This window comes from Vulpes lagopus, chromosome 3 (genome assembly GCF_018345385.1).
Source record: "Vulpes lagopus strain Blue_001 chromosome 3, ASM1834538v1, whole genome shotgun sequence".
NCBI classification, from domain to species: Eukaryota; Metazoa; Chordata; class Mammalia; order Carnivora; family Canidae; genus Vulpes; species Vulpes lagopus.
In genome coordinates this window covers 96,391,534-96,417,344 of record NC_054826.1, presented here as the reverse complement: position 1 = coordinate 96,417,344, position 25,811 = coordinate 96,391,534, and the positions used below count along the sequence as shown (strand labels likewise).

The following is a 25,811-nucleotide window of genomic DNA, read 5'->3' as shown; positions in this document are numbered from 1 at the left end:
CTGCTCTGCTGATGTGAGGCATGACCCCCAGCACACAGGAGGTCTCTTCCTTTTCCCACCCCCCAGGAATTCTGTGAGTGGGTCTAGACCTTTGCTGGAACTCAATCCCAAAATGTCTTAGTTCTCTTGAGCAGATAAGCAACCCAATCCAAAGGAGAAATCTATTCCTTTAAAAAAAAAAAAAAAACCTATCAGGCTGCATTTGGATGTATGACCCACATTGAATGAGTGATGACAGCTCCTGGGAAACCCCTCCTTCCCTTTCCAGGGTGCCATGGAGCCATGTGCTCTATGTCCCTTTCCCTTGAGCCCCTGCTTTCCAGATACTGCAGAGCCCATGCCCACCAAGACCCCTGAGTGCCAGCTTTGCGTGGGGACCCCCTGAGCCACCGGTAAGCCCTAGCCCAGCTCTACTCCCACAGGTCCCTTCCTACCCAGACCAAGGGGCTTCCTCTGGGTTTGTGGTGGTTGGCATTGCCCCACTGGCCAGGTGGCCCTTGAGCCTGGCTCTATACCCAGTTCCCACCCTGCAGTCCACCAGGCCAGAGTCTCATGTACTATCCCTGTCTCAGTTTTAGTCCTAGTCCCTCTAGAGCTTGTACATCCAGGGACACCCACCCTCAGCACCCCTCATCATCTGCTCCATCAGAACTTCCTCCAACGTCCCAGAGGCTCCTGCCCTCAGGGACCCCAGATGAACCTGTCTTCCCTGGCTCTCATCCCTGTCCCCATGGCAGAGCTGGTCTTGCCCAATCACTGATACCCTCCACCCTCCTGCCACTTCCACATCTCCCACCAGTTCCTCCTTGTGGGTCAGAGTCACAAACAACTGGCTCCTCCTCACTTCCTCCTCCCTGGGGATCAGACCTAGTGTCCTGCCTTCCCTGGCCAATGACAGCCCACCAGCAGAGCTCAGCCCACTACTCAGAACCAGGTTAGTCCATGGGGGCCAAGCTCTCCCATCTCCCAGAAGGGTGGGGTCTGCAGCCAGGCCACCCACACACACTCCCACAGCTCTCCGGCTTCATTCACAGACCTCCTGGTTCCCAGCCAGGAGTACAGGCCTCTGTGCCTCTCCAATCGATAGCTGGTCCACGTCTAAGCTTTCATTAAGTGTCTGCTGGCCAGGTGCCGCTGAGAGGGCAGCTGGTCTGTGTGAGACGAGGTACCAGGACCTCAGATGAGACCCTCCTTGCCTTAGGACCCCTGAGGAGGGCAGCCCAGGGCTGGGAGGCGGGAAGTGAGGGCTCCTGGCTAGTCTCGACTGTCCCCAACCCACAGAAAGGCCTACCCTTTCCGTCCACAAGATTGGGATAAAAGCCCTTCTCTGCCTGTCCTGCTTCCTGGGATATCAGAAGTGACAGGGCGTTGTGAAAGGTTAAAGGGCTCTCTGCAAAGGTCAGAGATCTCTAGGGGTGGAAGAGAACAGATGGAGGCACTCAGCTAGTGAGGAGACGGGGGCCCAGCACAGAGCTGCCATTGGTAGGCTGCAGAAGGTTTTGTAAGGGCGAGGAGAACTTATCTAACCACCTGTGAGGGCTGAGGGCTTGGGCAGGAGGCAAGGGGTCGGAGGGGAGGAGGAGTTCCGGGGCCCTCCCCGCCTCCCAGGAGCAAGGAGGAGGTCTGAAGTCTGAGCCGCCCTTCCGCTGCCCGGACCCCCTCATTGGCCCTGGGAGGCCCCAGTTCACCAGGGGTCAGTCCACAATTGCTCCGCAGAGACCAGCAGGAGCCTTTGTCTTCTTAACCAGAGTGCTCTCTGTCCTAACCTATGCCTTGGGTTTGGGGCTGCAGAACCCAGCAGTGGTGAAGAAGCCAGCGCTGTGTCTCCCTCGCATCGGCCCCGTTTGACCTCTGAAGATCTCTCCGGGTGGAGACAGTCTCCCCATCCCTGTGAAGGTGCGTAGACGGGGCAGGGGGGCAGGGTTCGGGTCTTCCCAGCCCTGTAGCCCCTGGGCTATTTCGGGCGGGGGAAGCACCGAAGGGGGAGGGCGTGGTGCTCGCCCTCGGGATTTATGAGAACCAGACGTCGACTTCCCCGGTTGCGACATCTGGGCCTCCTCGAGGCTCCCATTGTTTCCACGGCGGAAGGTCCAAGACAGAGGCGGCCTCCGCCGGGCGCCCAACCCCAAGGGCCCCCACACCCCCTGCACCCGGCTCTTCTCCTCGGGCCACCCACCCGGCCCCCACCCGCCGCGCTCCAGGGGCATGTTTACGCGCTGGGGAGACTCGCCCCAAGAGGGGCGGCTGCAGGCCGGCTCCTGATCCCCCGGGCCCCAGCGCCCGGCCAGGCGCAGCCCCACGCAAGCTGGCGGCAGCGGCGGGCGCGGCTCGGGCTCGGCGGAGGGCTGGGGGCGCGCCGGGGGCGGGGCCGGCGCGGCTCCGGGCGGGAGGGGCGGGGCCCGCTGGGGGCGGGGCCGAGGCGGCGCGCGCCGCGCGGGCGGGGGGCGCGAGGGGAGCGGGCGGGGCGCGCGCGGCGCGGGGCTGGGCTCGCAGCGCGCGGGGCTCGGCCGCCGGGACCGCCGAGCCGGGGCCGCGCAGGGCCCGCGAGGAGCGCACGAGCCTTCGAGGTTGCGGACGAGGGAGGCAGGAGCCGCGGCCAGAGCCGGCGCCCGCCGGGAGGGAGCCCGAACCCGCCGCGGGCCATGAGCCGCCGGGCCCCGGGAGCCGGGCCGCGGTCGGGGCAGCGCTCCGCCGGCGCCCCGGCCCGCCCGGTCGCAGCTGCGCGCCTGTAGGTACGGCCTGCTTGTCCTCAGTTCCCCGATCCGTCTCCCCAGACCGGGCCGTCCCCGAGGGCGTGCGTGTGTGTGCGCGCGGCTGCCCCGGCAAGCGCGGCCGCACGCGCCCCGGTCCGCGCGTGTCGTCTTTGTGTGCGCGGGTGGGAGGGAGCGCGACGGAGGGATGCGCCCCCGGCGGGGACCCACTCGCCGACCCCCCCCCGGGCCCGGCGGGAGTGGCGGGAGGGGCCGAGCCGCCTCCGGAGCAGCTGCGCCCCCGCCCCCTCCTCGGGCCCAGGGCCCACGGCGGGGCGAGCGCTGCCGGCCCCCTGGAGGAGGGGTCTCCGGCTGGGCGGCGTCGCGAGGGAGCCCGGGGCTCCAATCTGGGCTGCGAGGGCGAGGGCGGGGGCGGGGGCGGGCCAGCCTGGAAGCCGGGGGGAGCCCCGGGAGGACCCTGTCCAGTCCGCGGCCGCCGGCCCGCACGCCCTCCGTTCGGCCCAGGCCGTCTCGCTCCCGGTCCCCAGTCCGGCCCGCCCACCCCGGGAGCTCCCGAGCCCGCCCTCGGTAGTGGGGAGGGCGCTGTGGGCGCCCGAGGGGCCGGCGCCTTTAAGAAGGGGCGGGCTCCTGCCCTCCATTCAGGCCCTTCGGCCTCAGCCATTGATGAACCTGCGCGCCGCGCGGGGCCGGGACCGCGCCAGCCCCGCGGGCCACGGCGGGCAGAGACTGGGCCCCGATCCGCGCCCATCAGCCCACCAAGGGAGGTCTTCAGGGGGAGAGGTCTGCAGTGACTGGGGTCCCCTAGGAACTGGGCGGGGCGGCCCGGGCAGCCAGCCTCAGGAGTGACTGAATGAACCTGTCAGCGCCGACTGGGCGCTGGGGAAAACCTCAGGGCCGGGAGGCAAACCTGGCTGCACCCTGCCTCTGCGCTTTGAACCTCCGTCATGTGCGTTGTACAGCGGAGATGGTGCTGCCTCCCTCGTGGCCGGGTGACAGCAAGAGTTGTCCCCTCCAACACACACCACACTGCCCGAGGGTGAGGGAGGGCAGGAGGAGGGAGGAGAGGTCTCCCTGAGAGGCCTGGCTGTGTCAGTGCGCCGAGTGATCGGAACACCGCCCCGCGCCCCCAAACTCCGCGACCACTTTAAACAGATCTCTTCCTTCCTAACCCCCTGTCCTGTCCAGGAGGCGATTGGTCAGTGGAGTGACCTAGAACCTTCCAGCTCTAGCAGCTTTGGGAGAGGTCTGGCAGTACGGGCAGTGCTGTTAGGCTGGCATGAGTCAGGGAGTTTATAGGGGTCTGGAAGGCAGAGTTTCCCACAGATTGCTCCCTTCTACCCCTGTCTCCCCCTAGAGGGCATGCCTGATGGTGGGCAAGAGATTGTGAAGTGGGGTTGATTGAATGCTTCTAAGTAATTGAGGGTTTGTATATACATGCTTTTCCTCCTACCTATCCTGGGAAATGTGTCTGAGTTTTCTAAACCCTTCCTCCCTCCGTAGTGGTCTTCTAGGGAGAATACACACACACACATCCCGAAGAGCGGGCTTCCGCCAAGGCTGAGCATTTGGTTTTGAGTTGATGTGCCAAGCAAAGGGCGTCCAGCTGTTTGTCATGTAACCTTCACAATAACCCTGTGGGTATGGTACTATTATTACAGAGAAAGAAACAGATTCAGGGAAGTGAAATGACTTGGGCCAGAGTCACTCAACCAACAAGCCAGGCCTCTGAGCTACTTGTCTCTGACAAGAGCCTGGTCATTACCTCTTGCACTGTGTACCTATCCTGGATGGTAGGGAATTGGGGTTTTAGGTGCCATGGGCCTCCTGGCTGCTGTGCCCATGGGGTTCTGGTCCAGTCTGGGGGGCTGCTGCACTTCCTGCTCCTCATGCTCCACATGGGACCAAGGGGTGTTGGCAGCCTTGGGGCCTTGGGAAAGTTTCTCTTCCCCAGTCACCTGGCTAGGTCTGTTTTCATGGCTGCGCTCCATCCCAAGGGAGAGTAGGTGTCCCTCCTTGTCCAGAGGAGGTTACGGCCCACACCTTTTTGGGCAGAGCAAAGCAGAGCATCAGTTGTGTAGGAGTATAGCATCCTCTGGGTGCTGCAGGGTTTCCAGACACTTCCGACCCCCTGTGTATAGGGCCCACCTAGGGGTGGATATAACACCTGCTGGGATTCATGGTCTGGTGCTATTGTAAAAGGGCAGGAGAGTGAGGGTGGAGGCGGGGAAAGGACACAGTGGGTGTTTCCAAGGCCTCCACCGGCTCAGGAGCCTGGCAGCTGTCGGGGCAGAGGAGTAGGAGCTGGTGGGGCAATGCCAGGCTGGGTGCTGAGACTCCGAGGAGAGAACAAACAGGGGTTGGAGGAAAAGGATGTAATCGAACTTGGAAGTGGTGAGTTTGAGGTGCCTGGAGTTTAGCCAGGCTGGGAATTCAGTTGTTCAAAGACCCAAGGAAGCTTTATAAGCTTCCTTGGTACCCAGAGTCTGGGGATCCTCAGAACTGAAAGGAGGTACTGAGGTCTCAGTTAGGAGCCACTGGTATGTATGATGTCATGAAAAAGTCAGAAGGCAGACTGGTGGGCTGGGTAGGAGGAGTTGAGGGGGGTGTCTTGCAGATTTCAGGGGTTGAGCCAGGGAGGTTAGGGAAGGAGATGAATCCAGCCTAGGTGAGATCCATGGCACAGGGAGAGAGGGAGAGACTTCGAGCTGGAGAGGGGCTGCCTCCGTTCTATACCCGGGGAGGGCAGGGCCAGTGCAGCTGGATCCATCCCAGCCTGCACTCCACCTATAGAGCTCATCTAGGAACTGTCCAGCACCAGGTGCTCCTGAAGGAGGATGGGCTTCCCTCCTAAGCCCCCAAGCCCCAGCATAGCTCCCTGTTCTGGGTCCCACTGCCTGCTTATCTGACTTCTATATCCTCCAGGGCCCAGCTCACTCCCCTGCTCTCCAGCCTGTCAGAGTGCCCTTTCCCAGGGTGGGCATCTTGTTGCCTTTTCCTGAGGCAGGACTGGGTCCCCCTCACACCCCCCCCCCCCAAGAATGCCCTCAGAGGAGAGCTCCACTGGGACAGGGCCCTGTTGTAAGTAGCATGCTGCAGAGAGAGACAGATCTGGACTCAGCTCCACCCTCCCCTCTTGCTTGTTCTGTGGCCCAGACCCATCCGCATGTCTCCTGACATATAGTAGAACCCAGTACAAATCCAGTAAATGATAGGCCAGTCGCCTCCCTTGCAGGAACCCCATTTCCTCATCTGTAAAATGGGCAAATCCTTTCTTCCTGGCAGGGAAGATGTGAGGGGAGAAGGGTTTGAAACAGGGACAAAGCTCAACTGGATGTGGGTTCTAGCAAAAGACCTGAGCCACACTGCAGAGCCTGTATTCGTTGGCAGTCAGAGGGGACAGTGGGAAACAGGGAGGCCAGGGAAGAGGCTTCTGTAACCATCTGCTCCGAGCAGTGAGAGGATGAGAGGGAATGGGTGCAGTACATTTATGAAATAGAAGCAGAGGAACTTTCAATTCTTAACCAATTGCTTACCAATTTTTTTAAAAAAATTTTATGTGTGAGCGGTCTCTATACCAAACCTGAGGCTAGAACTCACAACCCCGAGATCAAAAGTCACATGCTCTTCCAACTGAGCCAGCCAGGTGCCCCCAGCTCTCACGTTTTTTAATTTTCTCCACTGTCCCATGTGTCAAAAGACCAGATGTGGAAGTGTGGAGACAGTCGGGTAGTGGGGTCCCCAAGGACCAGGGGTCTGCAGGTCCCAGAGCCAGCAGGGTTTGTCCAGGTTGGGGGCATCAGTGATCAGCCCATCAGGGGCTGGCGGGAAGGGCGTCCACCCTCCCACAGTGGCAAAGGCTGGCAGTGTGTGAAAGGCACGGGGGAAGCCCTGAGTGCAGAGCTGCTCCGGCACTGACAGCCTCCTCCTAGCGCTGCTCCTCAGCATGGGCCTTGGACCAAGAAGCAGTCCGTGTGTGGGGGAGCAGGATGGTCCTCTTCACAGCTACAGAAACTGATGCTCGGAAAAGCCAGGCCCACCTGAGTGCCCCCCCCACACACACACACACATACACACTGCTGCCCGTACAGGGCAAGAGTCCTGTCCCTGTCATTAACCGAGTGCCCTCCACACCCACTCTGCAGCCAAGTCCCAGCAGGTTCAAGGTTGTGAAGACCAGAAATGATGCCCACTTGTGCCTCCTTAGGGGTCATGGGGTGAGCACAGATATTCTGTGGGAGGGTGGGGAAATTCCAGCCCCACCTCCCTCAAGGGAGGCCTTGGTTCAGAGCCTGCCCTGAGGGGACACACTCTGGGGGTGGGGTGGGGTGGGGTGGGGACTGGGCTTGAGAGCCAACGCCCAAGTACCCAACCAGAGAACATGCCTGGTGTGCTCTCTGCCACCACCTTACCCCCACCCCCACCCCACCCCCGGGAGACTCAGGCAGCCTGAGGGCTGAAGGCACTCTTGGCGAAGGACTAGCCCAAAGATTGTCTGGTCCTGTGGGGGCTGGAGGGGACAGTCCCCACAGAGGCCAGGAGGTCAGCTGGAAGGATAGCAGGATGGAGGATGGAAGGAGCGTTCGTGGTCAAGTGTGGGGTTGGGTTAGCCAAGCCAGGCCAGTCCTGGGAGGCCCGGAAGACAGGACGTCAGTGGGTATGGTTGAGGCCGAGGGACGTCTTGTCTTCTCTTGTGTGGCAGGGCCCCAAGTAGAGACCACAGCTTCCCCATCGTGCATGGTTCTTGGAGGGCGAGGTACTGCCCACCCCAGCACGTAACAGAGCACCCTTAGTTCTGACCCTCACCCCCACCCCTTCTGGCCCTGGCTGTCCAGGTGTCCCCTGAGCATGGAGCTGAGTGAGAAGAAGGTGATGGAGGAGCTTGCACAGGGCCTGCCCTGGAGGCAGCCCCCCCAGGACAGCTTCTGGGGTGCTGGGTGGCTGGCTCGCACTGCAGGGCCTACTTCCCTTCCCTGGGGGCAGAATGTCTCCTGTGGCAGTAGAAGCTCCGGAGAGGGCTCCTGCACACGAGGCCCTGAGGCCCCTGCAGTTTGTGGGCCAGGCTGCTGCCTCCTGCTCCCCAGACCTCTGCCCACCGCGGGTTGGATCGATTGGTCGTCAGCCCATTAGCGGGGGTGGCTAGGCTGTCTCATCAATATTTAAGGAATGACCTGGCCGTGGGGTCCGGAACTGTGTGTGGCGTGTGGCGTGTGGCGGGGGCTGATGACTGGCCTTTTTTTTTTTGTATTCCAATTGTGAGTGCTATTTTTACCACCGGAAGGCCAGCCGCCCCCTCTCCCAGGCCTCTAGCTGGTTGGGGGTGGGGGCAGGGTCTCCCATCTGGGTTCCCTGCTGCAGGGTTAGCAGAGTCGGAGGCTTGGAAAGGTGACAGGCAAGGACTTGATTGGACTTCCCCCATCTCAACTCCAGGAAGCTCCCTCCCATTGCACTCCGGCCCTAGTAAAATGGGAACAAAAAATGATGAGCCAGGGCAAGCCAGCAGAGCCTCAAAACTGTGGGGCCATGAATCAGGGGAGGGTGATCTCTCTGGGTGGCCACCCTTTGTCTCTGGCCCCAGTCCTCAGGAGAAGAAGCTCCAAGATGAGAGGCAAGCCTTGCCCATCCCTGGTCCCAGGGGGGTGACAGCAGAGCCTCAGTCATCAGTGTCCAAGGACCATGACAGCTCTAGGCCTTAGAGGCCACTGTTCAGCACCCCATTTCACTGATGGGGAGCCAGGGTCTGAGGGGACACAGGGCCTGGCCTGAGACAGGGCCCAGCTCTTCTGTTGCCCAGTCCAGCGCCCTCCCGCACTGACTCAGCAGGCCTCTTCGGGCTCCCTGGGGCCATAGGCAGAGAAGCTGGGACCCTGCCCACAGAAGCAAGAGGGCCAAGGGCCACAAGGACCATGGGAGCTCAGGGAGGGAGGGCCAGTGCCAGGAGAAGGCTTCCTGGAAGGAAGGGTTTTACACAGGCTAAAATGCTGAGGAGAATTTGAGTAGTTAACAGAGTGAGGATGGCTATCCAGGCAGGAGGGTGGCACGGGCAAAGACCAAGGGGGGTCCCCGAGGAGCCACTGGAGGAGGGAGAGCCCAGGACCAGCTGAATTCATCCATAAACCTTCCAGGCCAGCCAGGCAGTGGGGGCCAGGGTGAATTCGGCCACCCTGCTTCTGGTACCACTGGCCACCCCTCCCCCTGAGGCTCTGCTTTTCCCACATCTGGGTCTGGTCACCTGCAGAATGGGAGCGGGCTGTGTCTCATTAATTGGGTGACAACACGGGCTGGTCCCTGGAGAGGACTGGAAAGGCCTCCTGGCTGCACCCAGAGGTTGGGCGGTGGGCAGTGGGGGAAGCCCGGCTCTGCCCAGGGCCACACATGGATCATGACAGTACATAGCCGCCTCCTGTGCTGTCCTTCCAGGGAGGGGTACCCCTCCTCCCCGTTTTAAAGTGAGGAAACAGGCTTGGCGGTGGGAGCTGTGGTCATTGTCACTCACCCAGAGAGCAGTGGGGTCAGCCTTGGGCCCAGAGCAGCCAAGATCCCAAGTAGTTGTCTCATCCCAGTTTTGGCTCCAAGGGCAGTTGGGTTGGGGTGAGCACAGCCTTGCCCCTGCCAGGACCGAGCCCCCTTCCAGCCAGGTCTAGGCCTCCGTCTCTGCATCTGTAACTAGTGTGGGGCTCCCTGCTCGCCCTGCTGCTTGTGACTTTTACCTCTGGAGGCTCAACCCCTGTCCTTTCTGTGTAGCTCCAGCCAGACCCAGGGGACACTGAGGGCTTCAGGCCAGCAAGGGCGGGTAGGGGAGGTCAATACAGGCCCAACCTCCCAGTGCCTCCCAGGCCAGTCCCCACCCAGGACACGGCCACAGCCGCCATTCCCTTGGCAGATCCTTCTCTGAGTCCCACTCCTACGTCCAGTGAGGACTGGCTGGACCCATGCTGTGAGAGCCTCCCCCAGGGCCATGTACCTCCACTTTGCCCCTTCGACCAGCGGGAAGAACAAGGAGGACCAGGGATTGGTGTGCAGAGGTGCTCATTGGAACTGATTCCTTCCTGCCCCCTCCCCAACCCCTTGGGGGCCAACCGGGTATCCACGCTGGTGCTGGCTCCAGCTCCAGCCCTTCCCAGGCTGCTGTGTTGCCCAGTCTGACCCTCCTGGCGATACAGGGGGAGAAGCCGTCAATGTGGGGAGCATCACCGCCCCGGGCGAATGGATGGGCTCAGAGCACAGGAACAGAGCCTCTCGGGCTTAGCCGGAGGACTCTCTCCCCCAAAATGCACCCCCTTCTAAGTAGGTTAGGCCGAGGCCGAGGCTCTCCACCTTCCCTGGAGGCCTTGGTGGTGGTGGTGGCAGGGGCATTCAACCTGCACCCTCATTCCTGACATATGACTCAGGCCTGCCTTCTGCCCCCAAGGAGTGTCTGTACCAGATGAGGAGACGCACGTGGGAACAGACACCTGGAGCACCTGGTAACTGGCACCTTGCTAGAGGGGCTTACAGGAGGAGATTGTGGGAGCTTGGAGGAGACTCCCATGCCACATGGGTGGGGAGGCTTCCTGGAGGAAGTGGCCCCTGGACTAATTATTGAAGGATGAGTAGAAGTTAGCCAGATGAAGAAAGGAAGAAGAGCAAGGCAGGAGCCAGGTGCATGGGCGCCTCAGCCCCCCTTCCCCAGTCCTTCCCACTGCATCGTATAAGTCCGCTGCCAGTTATTGTTCATCCCTGCAACGAGGTCACCCTTCATCCTCTCCCCTCTTCCCTGTCATAAAGGCCATTGCAGACTGCCCTCGTCCTCCAGGAAACCTTCCTAACTCCCTGCTACCCTCCTCCCCAGTTCCTACCAGGCAAGAGCCTCTCAGCAGCCCCGGCAGTTCGGAAAACTGTCCCTTGTGCTAAGTAGCCTCATCGAGTGGCCCATTTCCTTCCCAGGGCTGTGCTGTGGTTATCGACTGCAGATCGATGGCCAAGGCTGCCCCGAGTTGAGAGGGAATTCCCATGGTGCCCTATGGCCCAGGGGCCCTGCAGATGATCTTACAGAAAGCGGGGCAGCTATTTTTTACCAGGCATTTAATTACAGAGTTTGGATCCCAGAGGAGAGATGAGATGGTGCTCCCAGGAGCTCTGAGGGAAAGGCCGTGCTGGGAAATGTGGGAATCCTGGCAGGAGGTGAGGGCATGATGACCGTCTTAGTTCCCCTAACATCAGGCTGGCCCCCTCAGACAGGGGCTCCCCAAGACACGGTAGGACCGCATTACCCCATTTCCTTGCCACTGGTAGTTCTCACCTTGGTCTGGGCCCAGGGGTGGAATACATAAACACAGTGGGCTGGACATGTGCTCCCAGGACAGTGGCTACCTTGGGGGACAAGGAGGCAAGGCCCCCAAATGCCTGGACACACCAGTAGTTTGATGAGTCAGAATGATGAAGGCTGGACAGGCTGGGAACAGGAGGAAGCTGGATAAGGAGAGAGCTGCAATCCCTGCACTGGGACCTCTTCAGGAAGGCCAGGTTTGGAGGCGCCTGGGTGGCTCAGCTGATGAAACATCTGCCTTTGGGTCATGATCCCAGGCTCCTGGGATCGAGCCCAGCACCAGGCTCCCTGCTCCATGAGGAAGAAGCCTGCTTCTTCTGTCTCTCTCTTCTCGTGAATGAATGAATAAAATAAAAATTTAAAAAAAAAAAAAAAGGAGGCCAGGTTTGAATGGGAGCTCTGGAGGGAGCAGGATTTCAGAAAGTGGGAGCACAAGTAGACTGCAGACCATGGGGATGGAAAGAAGCCTGAGAGGGCAGTGCCTTCAGTGCCAGTAGGAAAAACAGGTCCTGCTTAAACACTAGAGGGTAACTCCCTGGGGTCCTAGAGTCAGGGTGAGCGTCCCAGGCCTGTCACTAACAAGCTGTGTGCTCTCAGGCCCTGTGCGAGGGCTTAGGCAGTGTCACAGCTGTGACATGCCTGGTGTGCTGGACACATTCATTTATTCATTCAGTGTTTTGTTTTATCTGTCTGTTTGTTTGTTTATAAAAGATATTATTTACTTATTTGAGACAGCGAGAGAGAGCAAGCATAAGCAGGGGGCAGGGGCAGAGGGAAGAGCAGGCTTTCCACTGTGCAGGGAGCGCGATATGGGGCTCGATCCCAGAATCCTGAGATCATGCCCTGAGCCAAAGGCAGACGCTTCATGGACTGAGCCACCCAGGCGCTTACTTAATTTTTTTAGTAATCTCCATACCCACCGTGGGGCTTGAACTCAGGACCCTGAGATCAAGAGTCGCATGCTCTTCCAACTGAGCCAGCCAGGCGCCCCCATTCACTTAGTGTTTACTGTGCCTACCGTGTGCCCAGCACAAGGGACAAAGGCACTTGAAACACTGCATTCTCAGGGGAAGGGTGTGGAAGGGAGTGCAGGATAGGACAACTCAACCAAGCAGGGGAACAAATGGTATGTCAGATGGGGATAAGCACCACAGAGAAAAGTAAGCAGGCCTGGGGCATGCAGACACCAGCGCTGGGTGGAGCAGGAACATTCCTTAGGAGAGTGGTGGTCAGAGAAGGCTATTGGACAAGATGGTATATGAGCAGACCCTGGTAAGGGAGTGCGGGGGAAAGGACATTCCAGGCAAGTGCCAGAGAATTGCAGGTGCAAAGGCCCTGGGGTGGGACCCAGCAGCAGCCAGAGCAGAGTGGGTGAGAAGTGGCAGGAGATAAACAACTCAGGGAGGTAAGTGGAGGCAGATCGTGTGATGCCTTGCGGGTTATGAGTAGGACTTCTACTTTTACCCTGCGTGGAATGGGAGCCAATGCAGGATTATGAGCAGAAGAGGGACCTGATCTGTCTTGTTTTGGGAGTGATGGGTGTGTTCCTGGGTGGAGAATGGACTAGGGGTGAGGTGAAGTTCCAGGGGACCAGTGAAGAGGCTGCTGAAGTGCTGCAGGGGGGGGAAACGGATCATGCGGGCCCCTGGAGGGCAGCTCAGATGAGTGGGGCAAAGGTTGGGTTCTTGGCATCTTTCGAAGGCAGAGCCAGGAGGATTCACAACTTCCTCCTGCCCAGCGCGTTTGAGGGCCCTCAGGAGAGGTCGGCTTGGGAAGCTAAGTAGGGGGCTCTGAGGACCCTGCATCAGGGCACCTGGCACCCAGAAACGACCCTGAGCATGCCGACCCTGAGCATGCCGTTTGAAGGGTGCGGCTGGGGGCTGGGGGGAGGGGGTCCCCTCCTGCGGACAGTGCCCCCCCCCGCCTCCCTGCAGCCCCCAGCCCAGCACGCAGCCCCGGGGACCCCGGGGGAGGGCGGAAGGGCAGAGGACCCGGAGTCACTCGGCTCCCCTGTCGCCCACAGCCGCAGGGGGCTGCGATGGGACGGGAGCCATGAATGGTGCCGCCCCCGGCCCCGCCGCCGCCGCCCCGGTCCCCGACTGGCGGCAGTTCTGCGAGCTGCACGCGCAGGCGGCCGCCGTGGACTTCGCGCACAAGTTCTGCCGCTTCCTGCGGGACAACCCGGCCTACGACACGCCCGACGCCGGCGCCTCCTTCTCCCGCCACTTCGCCGCCAACTTCCTGGACGTGTTCGGCGAGGAGGTGCCCCGCGTGCTGGTGGCCGCCCCCGCGCCCGCGCCCGCGCCCGCGCCCGCCCGCATGGAGCCCGCCGCGCTCAAGGCCGCCGCCTACGGCCACTCGCGGAGCTCGGAGGACGTGTCCACGCAGGCGGCGGCCAAGGCCCGCGTCCGCAAGGGCTTCTCGCTGCGCAACATGAGCCTGTGCGTGGTGGACGGCGTGCGCGACATGTGGCACCGGCGCGCCTCGCCCGAGCCCGACGCGGGCGCCGCCCCCAGGGCCGCCGAGCCCCCGGCCGAGCCTCGCGACAAGTGGACGCGGCGCCTGCGGCTGTCGCGGACGCTGGCGGCCAAGGTGGAGCTGCTGGACATCCAGCGCGAGGGCGCGCTGCGCTTCATGGTGGCCGACGACGCGGCGGCGGGCGCGGGCGGCGCGGCCCAGTGGCAGAAGTGCCGCTTGCTGCTCCGCAGGGCCGTGGCCGGCGAGCGCTTCCGACTCGAGTTCTTCGTGCCGCCCAAGGTGAGCGCCGCCCTCCCCGCCCTCCCCGCAGCGCCGAGCCTGCAGGTGGCGCTGGCGGTGGCGCTGGCGGTGGCGCTGGCGCCGCCCGCCGCCCGCCGCCCGCCGCCCGCCGCCCAGGGTTTGAAAGCTAACCTAGCTGTGGCCAGCACTGCCGCCCGCCCGCGTGCCCCATGACCCTCCCCTCGGGGAGGCAGCTTGGGGCAGCCACCAGAGCCCGGGGCAGCGGGGGCCTCCTGCAGGGTGGCAGACCTGCCCTATTCGGAAATTGGGAATAACTGTAACATTAGTACCCATTTTCTGAGGGCACCCGGCGTGCTGAGCCCTGAGCCTGGTACACAGCCTCCTCCCCCCAGCCTCCCGGCCGGGGAGGGACATCATGGTCCCCAGGTCACCCAGGAGAGAACAAAGGAATACTCCGAGAGGAGGTGCGTCCTGCCCAAAGTCACAGAGCTGGTGGGTGGCAGAGCCGGGCTAATTATACTCACCACCCTGGTGGTCCTGAGAACCGAGGAGCTGGAGGTGGGAGCTGCTTGTGTGCTGGGAGGTTCGGAAAGGTGGGCGGTTGTGCTGATGCAGCTGGCAGCATCCCAAGAACCACCCAGCCCCCCCCCCCTACTCCCAGGCACCTTTAGTCACCCTGAGCCTCTCGCCTCTCTCCATCTCCTCATCTGTCAGGACTCTGGGTGCCCCTCCTTGCTTCTACTCCCTGGAGGTGCAGGGTGTGGGCCCCCCAAGGCTGGGTCCATGGACTCTGGAGAGATGACTTCCCAAGGGGTTTTTCCCTGCCGGGCACCCACCATTAGGCCCCTCAGAGAAATCCTAGACAACCAAGCCAGCTCCACTACTTGTCAGAAGGGAGACCTGGGCCTGGTGAGTGGGGCAGGCAGGGTGGGGCTTGCCCAGAGTCACCCAAAGGGCAGAGGCCCAGGGCTCAGTGCCTGTGGGCCTGAGTGGCAGTTACAGCTGCCCCGCTGTAAATAGCGTCTGCTGCTCTTGGGGAGGGGTGGGGTGCAGCAGCTGGCGCCTCTCTTTTAGCCTCTCCCGTCCTACCATTCACCACTGGCAGAGGGCAGGGCTCTTGAGGGCTCACGTTCCCAACCTTGGAAGAAGACAGGCAGCTGGGTTCCTAATGCCCAATCTGGCCTCAGACCCTCCTTTTCCCAGGGAAGGGTTTGTGAATTCAGGTGCGAGCCCCCCAGGAAGGCAGACAATACCATGCTGAGGGCTTAGGTCAGGTTCCCCAAATGTGTTGGGTCCCAGGGTGAGTGGGCCCCTACAGGGCCTCCCTGCGGACACCGCCACCCAGTGCCTTTTTAGTCCCGCCTTCCCACCCACAGTCCAGATCTCCTTCTGCTCCTGGGGGCACCCTGGGAGCACAGGAATGTGGGGTCTGCAGTCTCCGGGACTTTTTCCTGGGGTCTTCAGACTTTGCTCTCACCTGGCCCCATGAGTCAAGCCTCTGGCCTCCTGCCCCCTCATCCTCCAGGAAGCCTCCTGGCCTCAGGTGCCCCAGAGCCCTTTGCGAGGACAGCCCCAGAGAGAAGAGGGCCTGGCCCCACGCTGTTGGGGAGCCATCAGGAAACCTCCATGTGCAGAACCAGACAGTAAATGTCAGTGGAGTGAGCACTCGCTCTGGGAATCCTAAGGATAGAAGCTTGCACTGCATCAGTGTCCACCAGGAGCAGAGCCCCCAAGACAGGCATCTCTGGAGACACAAGCAGAGTGAGGAAAGGCTAGAGATGTGACACCACCTGCAGGCTCTGGCCAGGGAGTGGGAATGGGGAGGTGCAGGGTCAGAGGCCACCACTGGGCTATAGCTAGGACAGATGCATCTCAAGCACCAGGCAGAGGAATCGGCACCTGCGGCCAGTGGAAGCCCAGTTAAAGCCCCCAGTCTAGGCCTGCACCATCCATCTGTGTCTCCTCTCCCTACTCCCAGATCACGACCCCCTGCCCTGCCGGCTGGTAGGATGGCCTGCCCTGGTCAGCTGCGGCCCTTCGGCACTGCTCCAAGCCCAGCCCTGCATCCGCTGGATGGCAGCCAGCACTACCAGGAATTCCCATTAGCCTGCCCACCCAATGTGTGGCACTTCCCTTTCCTCCTGAGAAAGTCCCTGTCCCAGAGCCCAAGCCCTGCCGGGAAGCACAGTCTTAAACCAGCCCTGGGGGACTTGAGGGCCAGAGCCAAGAGCCTTGGAGCAGAGTGGAGAGAGCCAAGCACAGAGTGGCCCTCCCTGGAAGCCCTGACAACTCACCTGGGTTAAAACCCCACACCGGTCCCTTGACCTCCACCTGGGGACATGGCCATGCCCAGCTTCAGGAGCCCTGTTCCAAGTCAGGGACCCCAGAGCCATGCTCTGGAAAGTCCAGTCTCAAGGGGGAGGGCAGCATTTTTTTCTCAAAGGAGCTAGGAGAAACTAGAAATTATCTCACGGTACCACGCACAGCATAAACATTGTCTGGTGAGACGTTTGTTTAGGAAACACTTTTACCTAAAGTGTGTACCTCGTGGGCCACGGTGTCAGATCTGTTTCTCAGTCTGGGTTGGGGTCAAAAACCACAGATGTGGGTACACGGGGCGGGAGGGCAGCCTGGGGAGGCGTTTCCCCTCCAGGCTCAGAGCTGGGAGAAGCAGATGTCGGTTCCAGCTCTGTCTGTGCCTCACTGTGTGACAGTGTGGGGAGGTCCCTTTGTTTCCCGGAACCGCCCCCCCCCCCCCCACTCACCCATCTGTGAACTGATGATTGGAATACCCCCATGCTGGGGCTGCCATGGTGCTCTAAGCTGAGGGTTAGGAGGGGACAGAGGGTTTCAGGAGATGCTGGGTGACTCACGGTCCCTTCCCCTGGCCTTCCAGGCCTCGAGACCCAAAGTCAGCATCCCTCTCTCGGCCATCATTGAGGTCCGCACCACTATGCCCCTGGAGATGCCAGAGAAAGACAACACGTTTGTGCTTAAGGTAAGCCCCCTGCCCCCGCCCCCGCCCCACAGAAACCCTGGCCACCCCAGCCTCCGCCCCCCCCCCCCCGCCCTCCACCGTGGGCAACACAGCCTGAGGCTGCGTAGTGGGAAAGGGGGTAAGGAGCCAGCCGCAGGAGCTCTGGTGGCGGGGCCCGGGACCCTACCCAGCTTCTGGCATACAGCTAGGACTTGAATCTGGGCCTGGCCCATAGGGCTGTTTGCTCTGGGTGTCACCCACCATCTTCCCATTTCTTCCTGGCCTGGTGAAGCTCCTCTGAGTTTCACTTCCTCGCCTCCCTTCCCCAACTGGAACCAGCCTATACCCACCCCATGGCCTACAACAGTTATGCAAATTCCCCCCCCTCCCCCCGCCCCGTCTCTGGGCACCAGAGTGTGGGAACCTGCCCCGTCCCACAGATGGTACAAAGGCGTTGGGGGTGGCCGGGGAGGTGGGTCTGGGGGCAGCTCGTCCTTTTCCCAGGCTCCGCCACACCAGGGTGGCCTGCTTGGGTTGCTGAGGACACGGCTCCGGGCTGCCAGGGCTGTGGCCCGGGGCCTCCTCAAAGCACTGGGCATTTGTGAAGCCAAGCCCCCAAGGAGGCCTGGTTCCACCCACCTAGAGCTGCATGGAACACCCCCCTCCTCCACAGGCTCCCCGTTGGGTTTATGTTTTACTTGTCCCTGTTTGTTTAGCCATGAACTCCCTTATTCATTTAGCAAACATTTGCCAACCCCATACCCTGAGTCACCCCAGGCCCCGGGGGCTGAGGACACAGTCCCTCCCTGCTTGGCATTCTTGTCCGCTGGGTGCGACAGGTCCAGAGCCTCGCTTCCAACAGCCAGCCTGCCACTGTGTGGGGGACTGTGCTGCCTGCCAGCCCCACTTTGACCTCTGTTTCCCCATCTAATCAGATAGGGGTTGAAGGTGGTCTCTGAGGCTCTCCCAGCCCTGACATGCTGGGAGGCAGCAGCTGTATTCTAACTGGGACAGGACACACACAGGAAGCTGAGAGCCCGGGGCCTTGGCATCACAGAGATCTGGGTTCAGGTCCCAGCACCACCACTGAGTGCTGGTGTGAACAAGTCAGCTGACCTCTCTGACCTTCAGTCTTCTTTGTAAAATGGGGAAAACCTCCCACCTCCCTCACAGGGGCTGTTGGGAAAAGGTCATCAGATAAAGTCTGTGCAGGATTACACTCTGGGCCACAGCAGGGCTTTCTCCTCCTCTCTTTCCCTGTGGGCACTGCCTATCCCAGTGGCCTGGCCACAGAGGTAGAGTTCCAGGCACTCAGGTGTGGGAGCCCCTCAACTCCGTGTGCTGGGGCCAGCTGGGCCCTTCATTGACTTGAGGGTTGTGATGTTCTTTTACCCCATTTCCTGGGTGCCAGGCCACCGTGGCTTCCTCAGAGGCTGCATCTCCAGTGCCTGAGGACCTGAGTCAGTAGGGCCAGACATCATCCCCAGCGATCCCCACTGGTGGGCCCCAGGCTGCTGAAAGTGTGGCCAAGGCTCCACCCCGAGACCCTGGCCTAGGCTTGGGGTGGTGACCCCACTGTCTTCCGGGCTGCCTGCACCAGCGAGCCCCCGTGGAGGAGGGTTGGGACGAACCATTTGCCCTGGAGTGTTCTGGGGCACTGTACTGAGGGCGCTGACAGACCTGGACTCTCGGCACCCCCTCCTAGGTCGAGAATGGAGCTGAGTATATCCTGGAGACCATCGACTCACTGCAGAAGCACTCGTGGGTGGCTGACATCCAGGGCTGTGTGGACCCCGGGTGAGTGCCCAGATGGCCCTAGAATGGGTAGATGTGGGGGGCTGGCCAGGGAGTGCCCGTGGTCCTCCCTTCCATGGGGAGGTTTCCCGTGAGGTCAGGAGCTGAGCTTGGGAGCTGGGCTTTTCTCATTGTAGTCCTGGCCAGGCTCATCTGTACCCCTAGCCCCAACAGACCCTTTGAGGCCTGCTTCACATGGCCTGGGCCTAAGGACCTAGAAGAAACTTGGCCTGAGACTTGTCTTCACTCCAGGGGAGTCTGAGACCAATAGGAGGTGGGCAGTGATGGGGTGAGCCCGAAGGGCCAGGGGTGGTGGAACAGAGGCAAGGCCCCAAACCCAGCCCTGGGGCTCAGAGCTGATATGCTGGTAGAAGTACTCCCCTCCTCCAAGACTTAAGGAAGAGCAGGTCTGAGCCAGGCAGAGGGGACCCCCGGCCTGTCAAAAGTGTGAGGAGGTGTGCGAGGGCCTGGGACTCACAGGGGATGTCAAGGCCTTTGGATAGCCAGAGGTAGAGCTGGAGGGGGACTTTGATGAAAGCCTGGAAGCTAAGCTGGTAGGTCGACAGCAGTGGGGAGCCATGGCTGGTAATAAGCAGAGGGCAGCTACAGTCAGCTATGTGAGGAGGAGCAGCAGGGAGCCTGGCTTCATGATCCAGGAGAGATCCCAAGGCCAGGAGTAGGAGGCGCAAGGCCAGGAGCAGGAGGGGTAGGCCGGCCAACAGCCAAGCATTTGGCAGCAGCTCTTCTGGCGAATGGGGTGAGCCAGGCCCGGGGGAGGGGCTGCTGCTTTCTAATTAACAGCTTCATTTGAGGAAGCACAATTAAAGGCCTGAGTGCCTCCCAGACCCCCCTCCCTGCTCCATCCCCCAAATGGCTGCAATCCCTCCCCTGCCACCCAGCCATCTGCCCTGCAAACTCCCACCCCCACCCCCACCCCGCCCAGCCCCTGGGAAAGCGAACCTCACTTTACAGTATTTTGGAGCTGGCGGGATCCCAGACACCTCATATCACAAACAGGGAGACAAAGGTCGAGGCAGGGAAGGGAGCTGCCCTGCCATCATTTGAGGGACACCTGCTGGGGTCCCAAGAGGCCATGTCCATCGTGGCCACAGAGCAAGCTGACAGTGTGTAACAGAGGGACATGGAGGCAGAGGGACCCAGATGAGCAGGATAGGGCTGCTGCTGGCCGTGGAACTGTCAGCCATCCCATCCCGAGGCTCCTCGAGCAGCTGGTGGTTGGGGTCCAAGTCCCATGGCAGGACACCGTTGTGCTTCCCTGCCTTTGCAGGGACAGTGAGGAAGACGCTGAGCTCTCCTGTGCCCGGGGAGGCTGTCTGGCCAGTCGAGTGGCCTCCTGCAGCTGTGAGCTCCTGACGGATGGTATGTGGGGAGCAGAGCTGGCTGGAGGAGTGGAGGGCAGGTTAGAGGGGGTGGTTGGTCCCGGATGGCTTCCTACCTGCTACTTCTCCAGCAGGGGACCAGCCCCGGCCCCCAGAGACCATGGCAGCCGTGGTGACAGCTCCACACAGCCGAGCTCGAGATGGCATTGGGGAGTCCCTGGTCCACGTCCCGCTGGAGACCTTCCTGGAGACCCTGGAATCCCCAGGTGGCAGCGGCAGAGACAGCAGTAACACAGGTATGATGCACACAGTCTTCTCTCCCTGGGCTCCCCACCCCCATCCCAGGCCACAGAGGCCCTCAGACTCCCCTGAGGACCTTCCTGAGCCTCAGAAGCCATGATGTTTCATCCCACCAGGTCCAGCGCATGGCAACTTGGTAGTTCTGGCTTTTGTAGGCAAGTCTGGGAAGGGGACCCCTCCCCCAGGCCCTGGATTCCATGGAAAATGCTGGTGGGAAGGAGTGGAGCGTAAAGAGTTGGAACCAAAAACTGGGGACAAGGAGACTTGACTTGTTCCCAGGTTTCCTGCTGACTTACAGAGTGACTCCAGGACACTCGGTTTCCCTGTGCTTCAGGTTACCTCCTATGCCAAACAAGTGGGTCGGGCTGGTTCCTGCCTTGTTCTAAGACCGTTCAAACAGCGTTTTATGGGCAAATACTCAACCAGCTGTTGCATCTCTTCTCTCATTTACTTATTCCCCCCACACACACACCTCTGCTTCCCCAGGCCCCTCACACTGTCACCCCTCTACAGGGGACGAGGGAGCAGAGCCGGAGCCCGAGGCCGAGCCTGAGCTGGAGCTCTCCGACTACCCCTGGTTCCACGGGACCTTGTCACGGGTCAGGGCAGCTCAGCTGGTGCTAGCAGGCGGGCCCCGGAGCCACGGCCTCTTCGTGATCCGTCAGAGTGAGACTCGGCCTGGGGAGTACGTGCTTACCTTCAACTTCCAGGGCAAGGCCAAGGCAAGTCGGGGGTGGGGGTGGCACAGGGGAGCAGCATGGCCAGCCCTGAGGGAGGGGTATCGAGGTGGTCCTGGTCCTGAGGCGTGCCCTCACCTCAACCTGCATCCCCCCCTACCCCCACCGCCCTGAGGAGTGTAATCAGCCCCAGATGTGGTTTCTTAATTATCCAGATGGGGAACTCACTCACTGGTGGCTGAGCCCACAGGAAGCCAGGCCCTTCTAAGGGTTTGCCTTTGACCCTGTGCACTGGGGATCACTTACCACTAAGGTTTCTGAGGGTCTCTACGCACAGCCACATTGGTGCAGGGCTGAGGTCAACCACGACCATGCCGCCCCACCCACCCCCAGGTGACTCCCCTTCTGCCCTGCTCTGTAGGGTCAGTTCACCAGCCCCTCCTGGGCCCCAGCTCTGAGCCAGGCCTGTGGCAGGCCCAGGGTCACAGAACCAGGCACAGGCGGGCCCTCAAGAGCTGGGCAGGAGAGGAGGAGGTGGATTGGGCCCTACAGTCATGCAGAGTCTACAGGGCCACAGAGCCGGGGGTACTCCTGAGCCCACCAGCCAGAATAAGGGGGTTGGTGACCTGAGGCGTGCAATGGGTGGAGAATCCTGGAGGAGATCCAGACAGGGCACAACAAGTGGGGAGGGCAGTGTGCCTAGATGGGGGGGGGGGGGGCGCTCTTGAGGAAGGATGCTGTGTGCTAACAATGTGCTAATAATAATAAGGGGCAAAGGAAAACATGACAGGAAAGTCAGATGATGTTGGGGTAGGGGATGGCTTGTGGTTACACTGAGACCAGAATGAGCCGGAACCTCAACCCAGCTCCCCCCAGCATCCCAAATCTCCAATAAGGATACAGACCTGGCCCCGGCTCCTCCCAGAACACAGTTTCCATCAGTCCCTGCTGGAGGAGGGAGCACCCCAGGGCTCCCACTGCAGGCCTGCTCTGGGGGTCAGTGTCCCAATCCCTGGTTGGCCTGGCACAGGCCCTCCCCTGCTCCCTGGGCATCTCTCCTTGGCAGCGTTGGCCCACCATGGAAGAGGCAGCACCTCCCCCGGGACATCTCGGAAAGCAGCTGCCCTTAACTAGTTCCTCTGGCAACCAGGCGCTAAACGCTGTCCCTGGCAGCCCTAAGTTTACTGCTGGGCCAGCAGCGCCCCGGGCGGCCTCCCTGGAGAGCCTGGATCTGACTCCTGCCCAAGCCAGAGCCTAGGATGGCGCCCAGCCCTCTGTGGAGCATGGTGGGGGTGGTGAAGCAGGGTGGGAGGCTCCTCTCCTTCCTAGGGCACGACCCAGCCTTGAACTTGCCCCAGCTGCCGCCCTGTCAGAGCGGGGTGACTGTCCAGGGTTTGACAAGTTAGTCGTGGGGTAGAGCAAGACCTCCAGCCTCCTGCCTGCACACCTCCTAGGAAGAATGACCTCTGCCTTCCCAGGCAGTTCCTTTCACCTTCCGATAATAAATGTCTGGAAGGTTTTCCCCAAAATTGAGATGCACCTGCCCCCTGAGGCCCAGCTCTGCCGAGGCCTTTGCCTTCAAAGGACCCACCCAGACTTGAGGCTGTCGTAGGCCCCCACTACGCTGTTCTCTCCAGCTGAGCCCCTGCCCTGGCTGCCAGTGATGCTCCCTGGGTTCACTACACTGTTCTGGCAAGTTCTGGCCATGCTGAGTAGCAGAACTCACTCATGGCGACCACCTTCCACCCCCAGGGCCTCTCTGTCCTTTATGTAAGGGGCCAGGCCAGCTTCCCCTCCTCCTGGGCTCGGAGTCACATGCATACCCTAAAACCCTGCTACCTCTGACCCTCTTGCCAGCCCCCCCCCCCCCCGGCCCCGAGACAGCCACTCTTCCTCCTGCGGGACACGTGTTGAACAAAATAGGGCTGAAGCCAGAGACCTGTGGCTCACCACTAGAGACCACAGGCCTGAGGTATCACCTGTCACATGCAGGCCCCGGGGACCCTCAGAGGACCCAGCTCTGTTCCTCATGCTCCAGATACTCCCACTGCAGCATAGCTGAGATGGACATTTGGTCCCTCCTCCCCAGCTAGACTTGGGGTTGTTTCTGGCCCCCTGGATTTTGGCTGTGCAGGAACAGCAGGCCAGCACCTAGCCTGCAGGGCCAAGAGAATCACACAAATGCGTTCTCTTCCTAGCTCTGTGACTGGGGGGAGTCCCTCCTTTCCCATGCCTCAGTTTCCCCATCTCTAACATGGAGGCTATAATCTCCACCTTCTGGGGTTATTGGAAACTAGAGATGGGGTTGCAAAGGGCAGGATGCAGGTGCTTCTAGCATAGGGACAAATGCATGGCTCCCTTCAGTCCCAGCCTGGCTCTGTTCCCTTCCTTCCCCATCCTCACTACAGGAGCGACCCCCTGAGATGGGGCTCGATGTGTGAAGTGCCCGCGTGCTCTCACACTGCCCCATATGGCCCCTGTGACACTTGGTACTTGTAGTCACCCCCAAAAGTGCTTGCAAAGCAGTTGGCTAGCCCAGAACTCCATCTCTGACCTCCCCCCACCTGTGCCCACAGCACCTGCGCCTGTCCTTGAACGGCCACGGGCAGTGCCACGTCCAGCACCTGTGGTTCCAGTCTGTGCTGGACATGCTGCGCCACTTCCACACCCACCCGATCCCCCTGGAGTCCGGGGGCTCTGCAGATATCACCCTGCGCAGCTATGTGCGTGCCCAGGGCCCCCCACCAGGTAAGGCCCCCCACTTGGCCTGGGGGATAGCTCAAGAAGAGACGGGGGGTGGGGGGGGGCGGGCAGGAGGGGAAAGGAGGCACCCGCAGGGCCACCAGGATGGGAGAGAGAGTGGCAGCCCGGGGAGCCCGGCCAGGTCCTGAGTGATTCGGGGCAGGCCGAGGGAGGTGGCTCAGAGGAGCACCGAGGGGTTCTCTGGGCTCCTGCAAAGGGGGGGCTCAGCGCGGAGGAGGGGGAGGGGCAGGCCAGGCTGTCGGGCACACGCGCGTTGTGAGTGCCCTGTTGCCCGCAGCGGCGACGTTAGTGGGGAGGGGGGTTGCGGCGAGCGAAGGCGGGGCTGTCCCCGCCCCCGGCACTGCGGGTCCCCGCGTCCCCGTGTGGCTCGGGAGCTGGGGGCCGGGGTGGGGCGAGGGTGCCCGGCTGGGCCTGACGCGCCCGCGCTCCCCCGCCGCAGCCCCGGGGCCCTCGGCCGCGCCCGCGCCCCCCGCCTGCTGGAGCGAGCCTGCCGGCCAGCACTACTTCTCCAGCCTGGCCGCCGCCTGCCCGCCCGCCTCGCCGTCGGAAGCGCCGGGCGCGTCGTCCTCGTCCGCCTCGTCGTCCTCGGCCGCGTCCGCGTCCGCGCCCGCGCCCGCGCCCGCAGCCCCGCGCCCCGCCGACGGCGCCCTGAGCGCGCGCAGCCGCAGCAACAGCGCCGAGCGCCTCCTGGAGGCGGGGCCCGGCGGCGCCGACGAGCCCCCCGAGGCGGCGGCGGGGGACGGGGCGCGGGGCCGCGCGCGCGCCGTGGAGAACCAGTACTCCTTCTACTAGCCGCGCCGCCCGGCGCTGGGCGGGAAAGCAAAGCTCTTCAGTGAAGACATAATGTTATTAAAGAGCCTGTTTTAGGGACTGCATTCGGCTCTCCTGTCGTCCTTTCTTCCGCCCTGGCCTCGGACACTGCTCCTCTGGTGCCACCACACATGGCACCCCATCTCCTCACCCCCAGCCTCCGTCGAGCCCACACCCAGCCCTTGTCGTTTAGGGGATCCAGCACCCGTCCAGCGGAGGCGGGGGAGGCCAGCGGCAGAATCAGGAGGAGGCACAGAGCTAAGGCGCCAGGCCCCACAGCGGGGCTCAGGCAGGAGGGAGGGGGGAGGGGTGACCCGGGCAGACGCCTGGGGTCAAGAGTGAAGGCTGGCGGAGGGTAGGGAACACAGGAGAAAGAAGGGGCCCCTTTCGGCAGGGACACAGTGAAGATGGGGGCTGGGGAAGGCATGGGGCTTTGAATGCCAAGATGAGGAGCTGGTCCCTGGCTAAGAGAGTAAGGGTGTTCTTGGGCAGGTCAGTAGGGGTGGTGGGGGCGGGGGGGGGGGGCAGGTTTCCTCCACATTAGGGATTGGGCAGTGGGAGAGGCTGGTTGACTCAAACTTGGGAGAGGCCTGAGGATCCTTCCACCCTCCCACCCCCTCAACCCTCTCCTCTACCCCCTCACCCCAGCCCATGCTTCCCTGCAAACAGGGGTCCAGCTGTGGCCCCTGTGGCCCTGGGCAATGGAGACACAGCCTACTCGAGGTCACAGCACTCCAGCCCTCAGGCCATACTCCCTCTGAGAAGGATTTCCTTCCTGTCAAGCTAAAGAGTACCCACCTACCCTAAATCCAAAAACCTGGGACCACAGATCCAAGGTGCCCCTGCCCAGGAGTGCCCTTGCAGGGCCTGCGCCTATGATGTGCCATTCAGACCCCCAGACCACTAATCCTCTTGCCTCTGCAGCCGCAGCACCCATATACCCTTCCCCATGTGAGGGGCACCAGCACCCCCACTGGGCTCCCACAGCTTTGCTGCTGCTCCCAATTCACAAAATGACCTGGAAGTGACTGAATAGTGCCCCTGCTGCCACCTCAGAGAGGGAGGAGTACAAGGCCACTGCTCTGCAGAGCAGCCTGTGCCTCAGCTTCCCACATCTCCATTCATGTGGCCAGGGCTACTTTGCGCTCTTGTTCCCATCCCCCCGGTATTTTGGGATGTGCCCCACCCAGACAGGAGCAGAGCAGGTCTGGGGTGAGGCTCAAGCTGGCCAGAAGCCCAGCAGCTGGTGAGAGCTCTGCATGGCGGCTCTCTGCCACTCAAGCATGTGGAGTCACTGAACATTCTTCCCCTCCAGCAAGAGGCTGAGCCCCAGACAGCACCCCAATCCTGGGGCTCCAGCCTTCTCCCTCAGTGGAATGCCCCTCGGAAGTGTTCAGAGTGGCCTCAGGGTGGGGT

At 61.7% G+C, this 25,811-nt stretch overlaps 1 protein-coding gene across 4 annotated transcripts; it reads left to right on the top strand.

Annotated features, from left to right (window-relative positions):
* Nucleotides 1-56: 56 nt before the first annotated feature.
* SH2B2 (SH2B adaptor protein 2) lies at nt 57-24,460 on the top strand. Of its 4 annotated transcripts, XM_041747116.1 has the most exons (11): nt 57-392; nt 800-934; nt 1,792-1,896; nt 13,040-13,773; nt 16,631-16,732; nt 18,417-18,508; nt 19,794-19,885; nt 19,977-20,141; nt 20,659-20,867; nt 23,399-23,570; nt 24,025-24,460. In XM_041747116.1, exons 2-11 carry the CDS (start codon nt 892-894, stop codon nt 24,375-24,377), a joined length of 2,067 nt encoding a protein of 688 aa, XP_041603050.1. In that variant the 5' UTR covers nt 57-392; nt 800-891; the 3' UTR covers nt 24,378-24,460. The 4 variants fall into 4 exon arrangements, with proteins under 4 accessions (XP_041603050.1, XP_041603048.1, XP_041603047.1 ...); XM_041747114.1 differs by having other exon boundaries at nt 57-934; nt 19,980-20,141; XM_041747113.1 differs by having other exon boundaries at nt 57-934.
* The last annotated feature ends 1,351 nt before the right edge of the window (nt 24,461-25,811 follow it).

What these genes read in the sequence shown, in the direction of transcription:
- SH2B2 (XM_041747113.1), top strand. Translation starts at nt 553, where the DNA reads ATGTACTATCCCTGTCTCAGTTTTAGTCCTAGTCCCTCTAGAGCTTGT. An exon ending in GTCTCCCCATCCCTGTGAAG is followed by an intron (nt 1,897 to 13,039) that starts GTGCGTAGACGG and finishes TGTCGCCCACAG; the next exon opens with CCGCAGGGGGCTGCGATGGG. An exon ending in ACTTCCAGGGCAAGGCCAAG is followed by an intron (nt 20,868 to 23,398) that starts GCAAGTCGGGGG and finishes CTGTGCCCACAG; the next exon opens with CACCTGCGCCTGTCCTTGAA.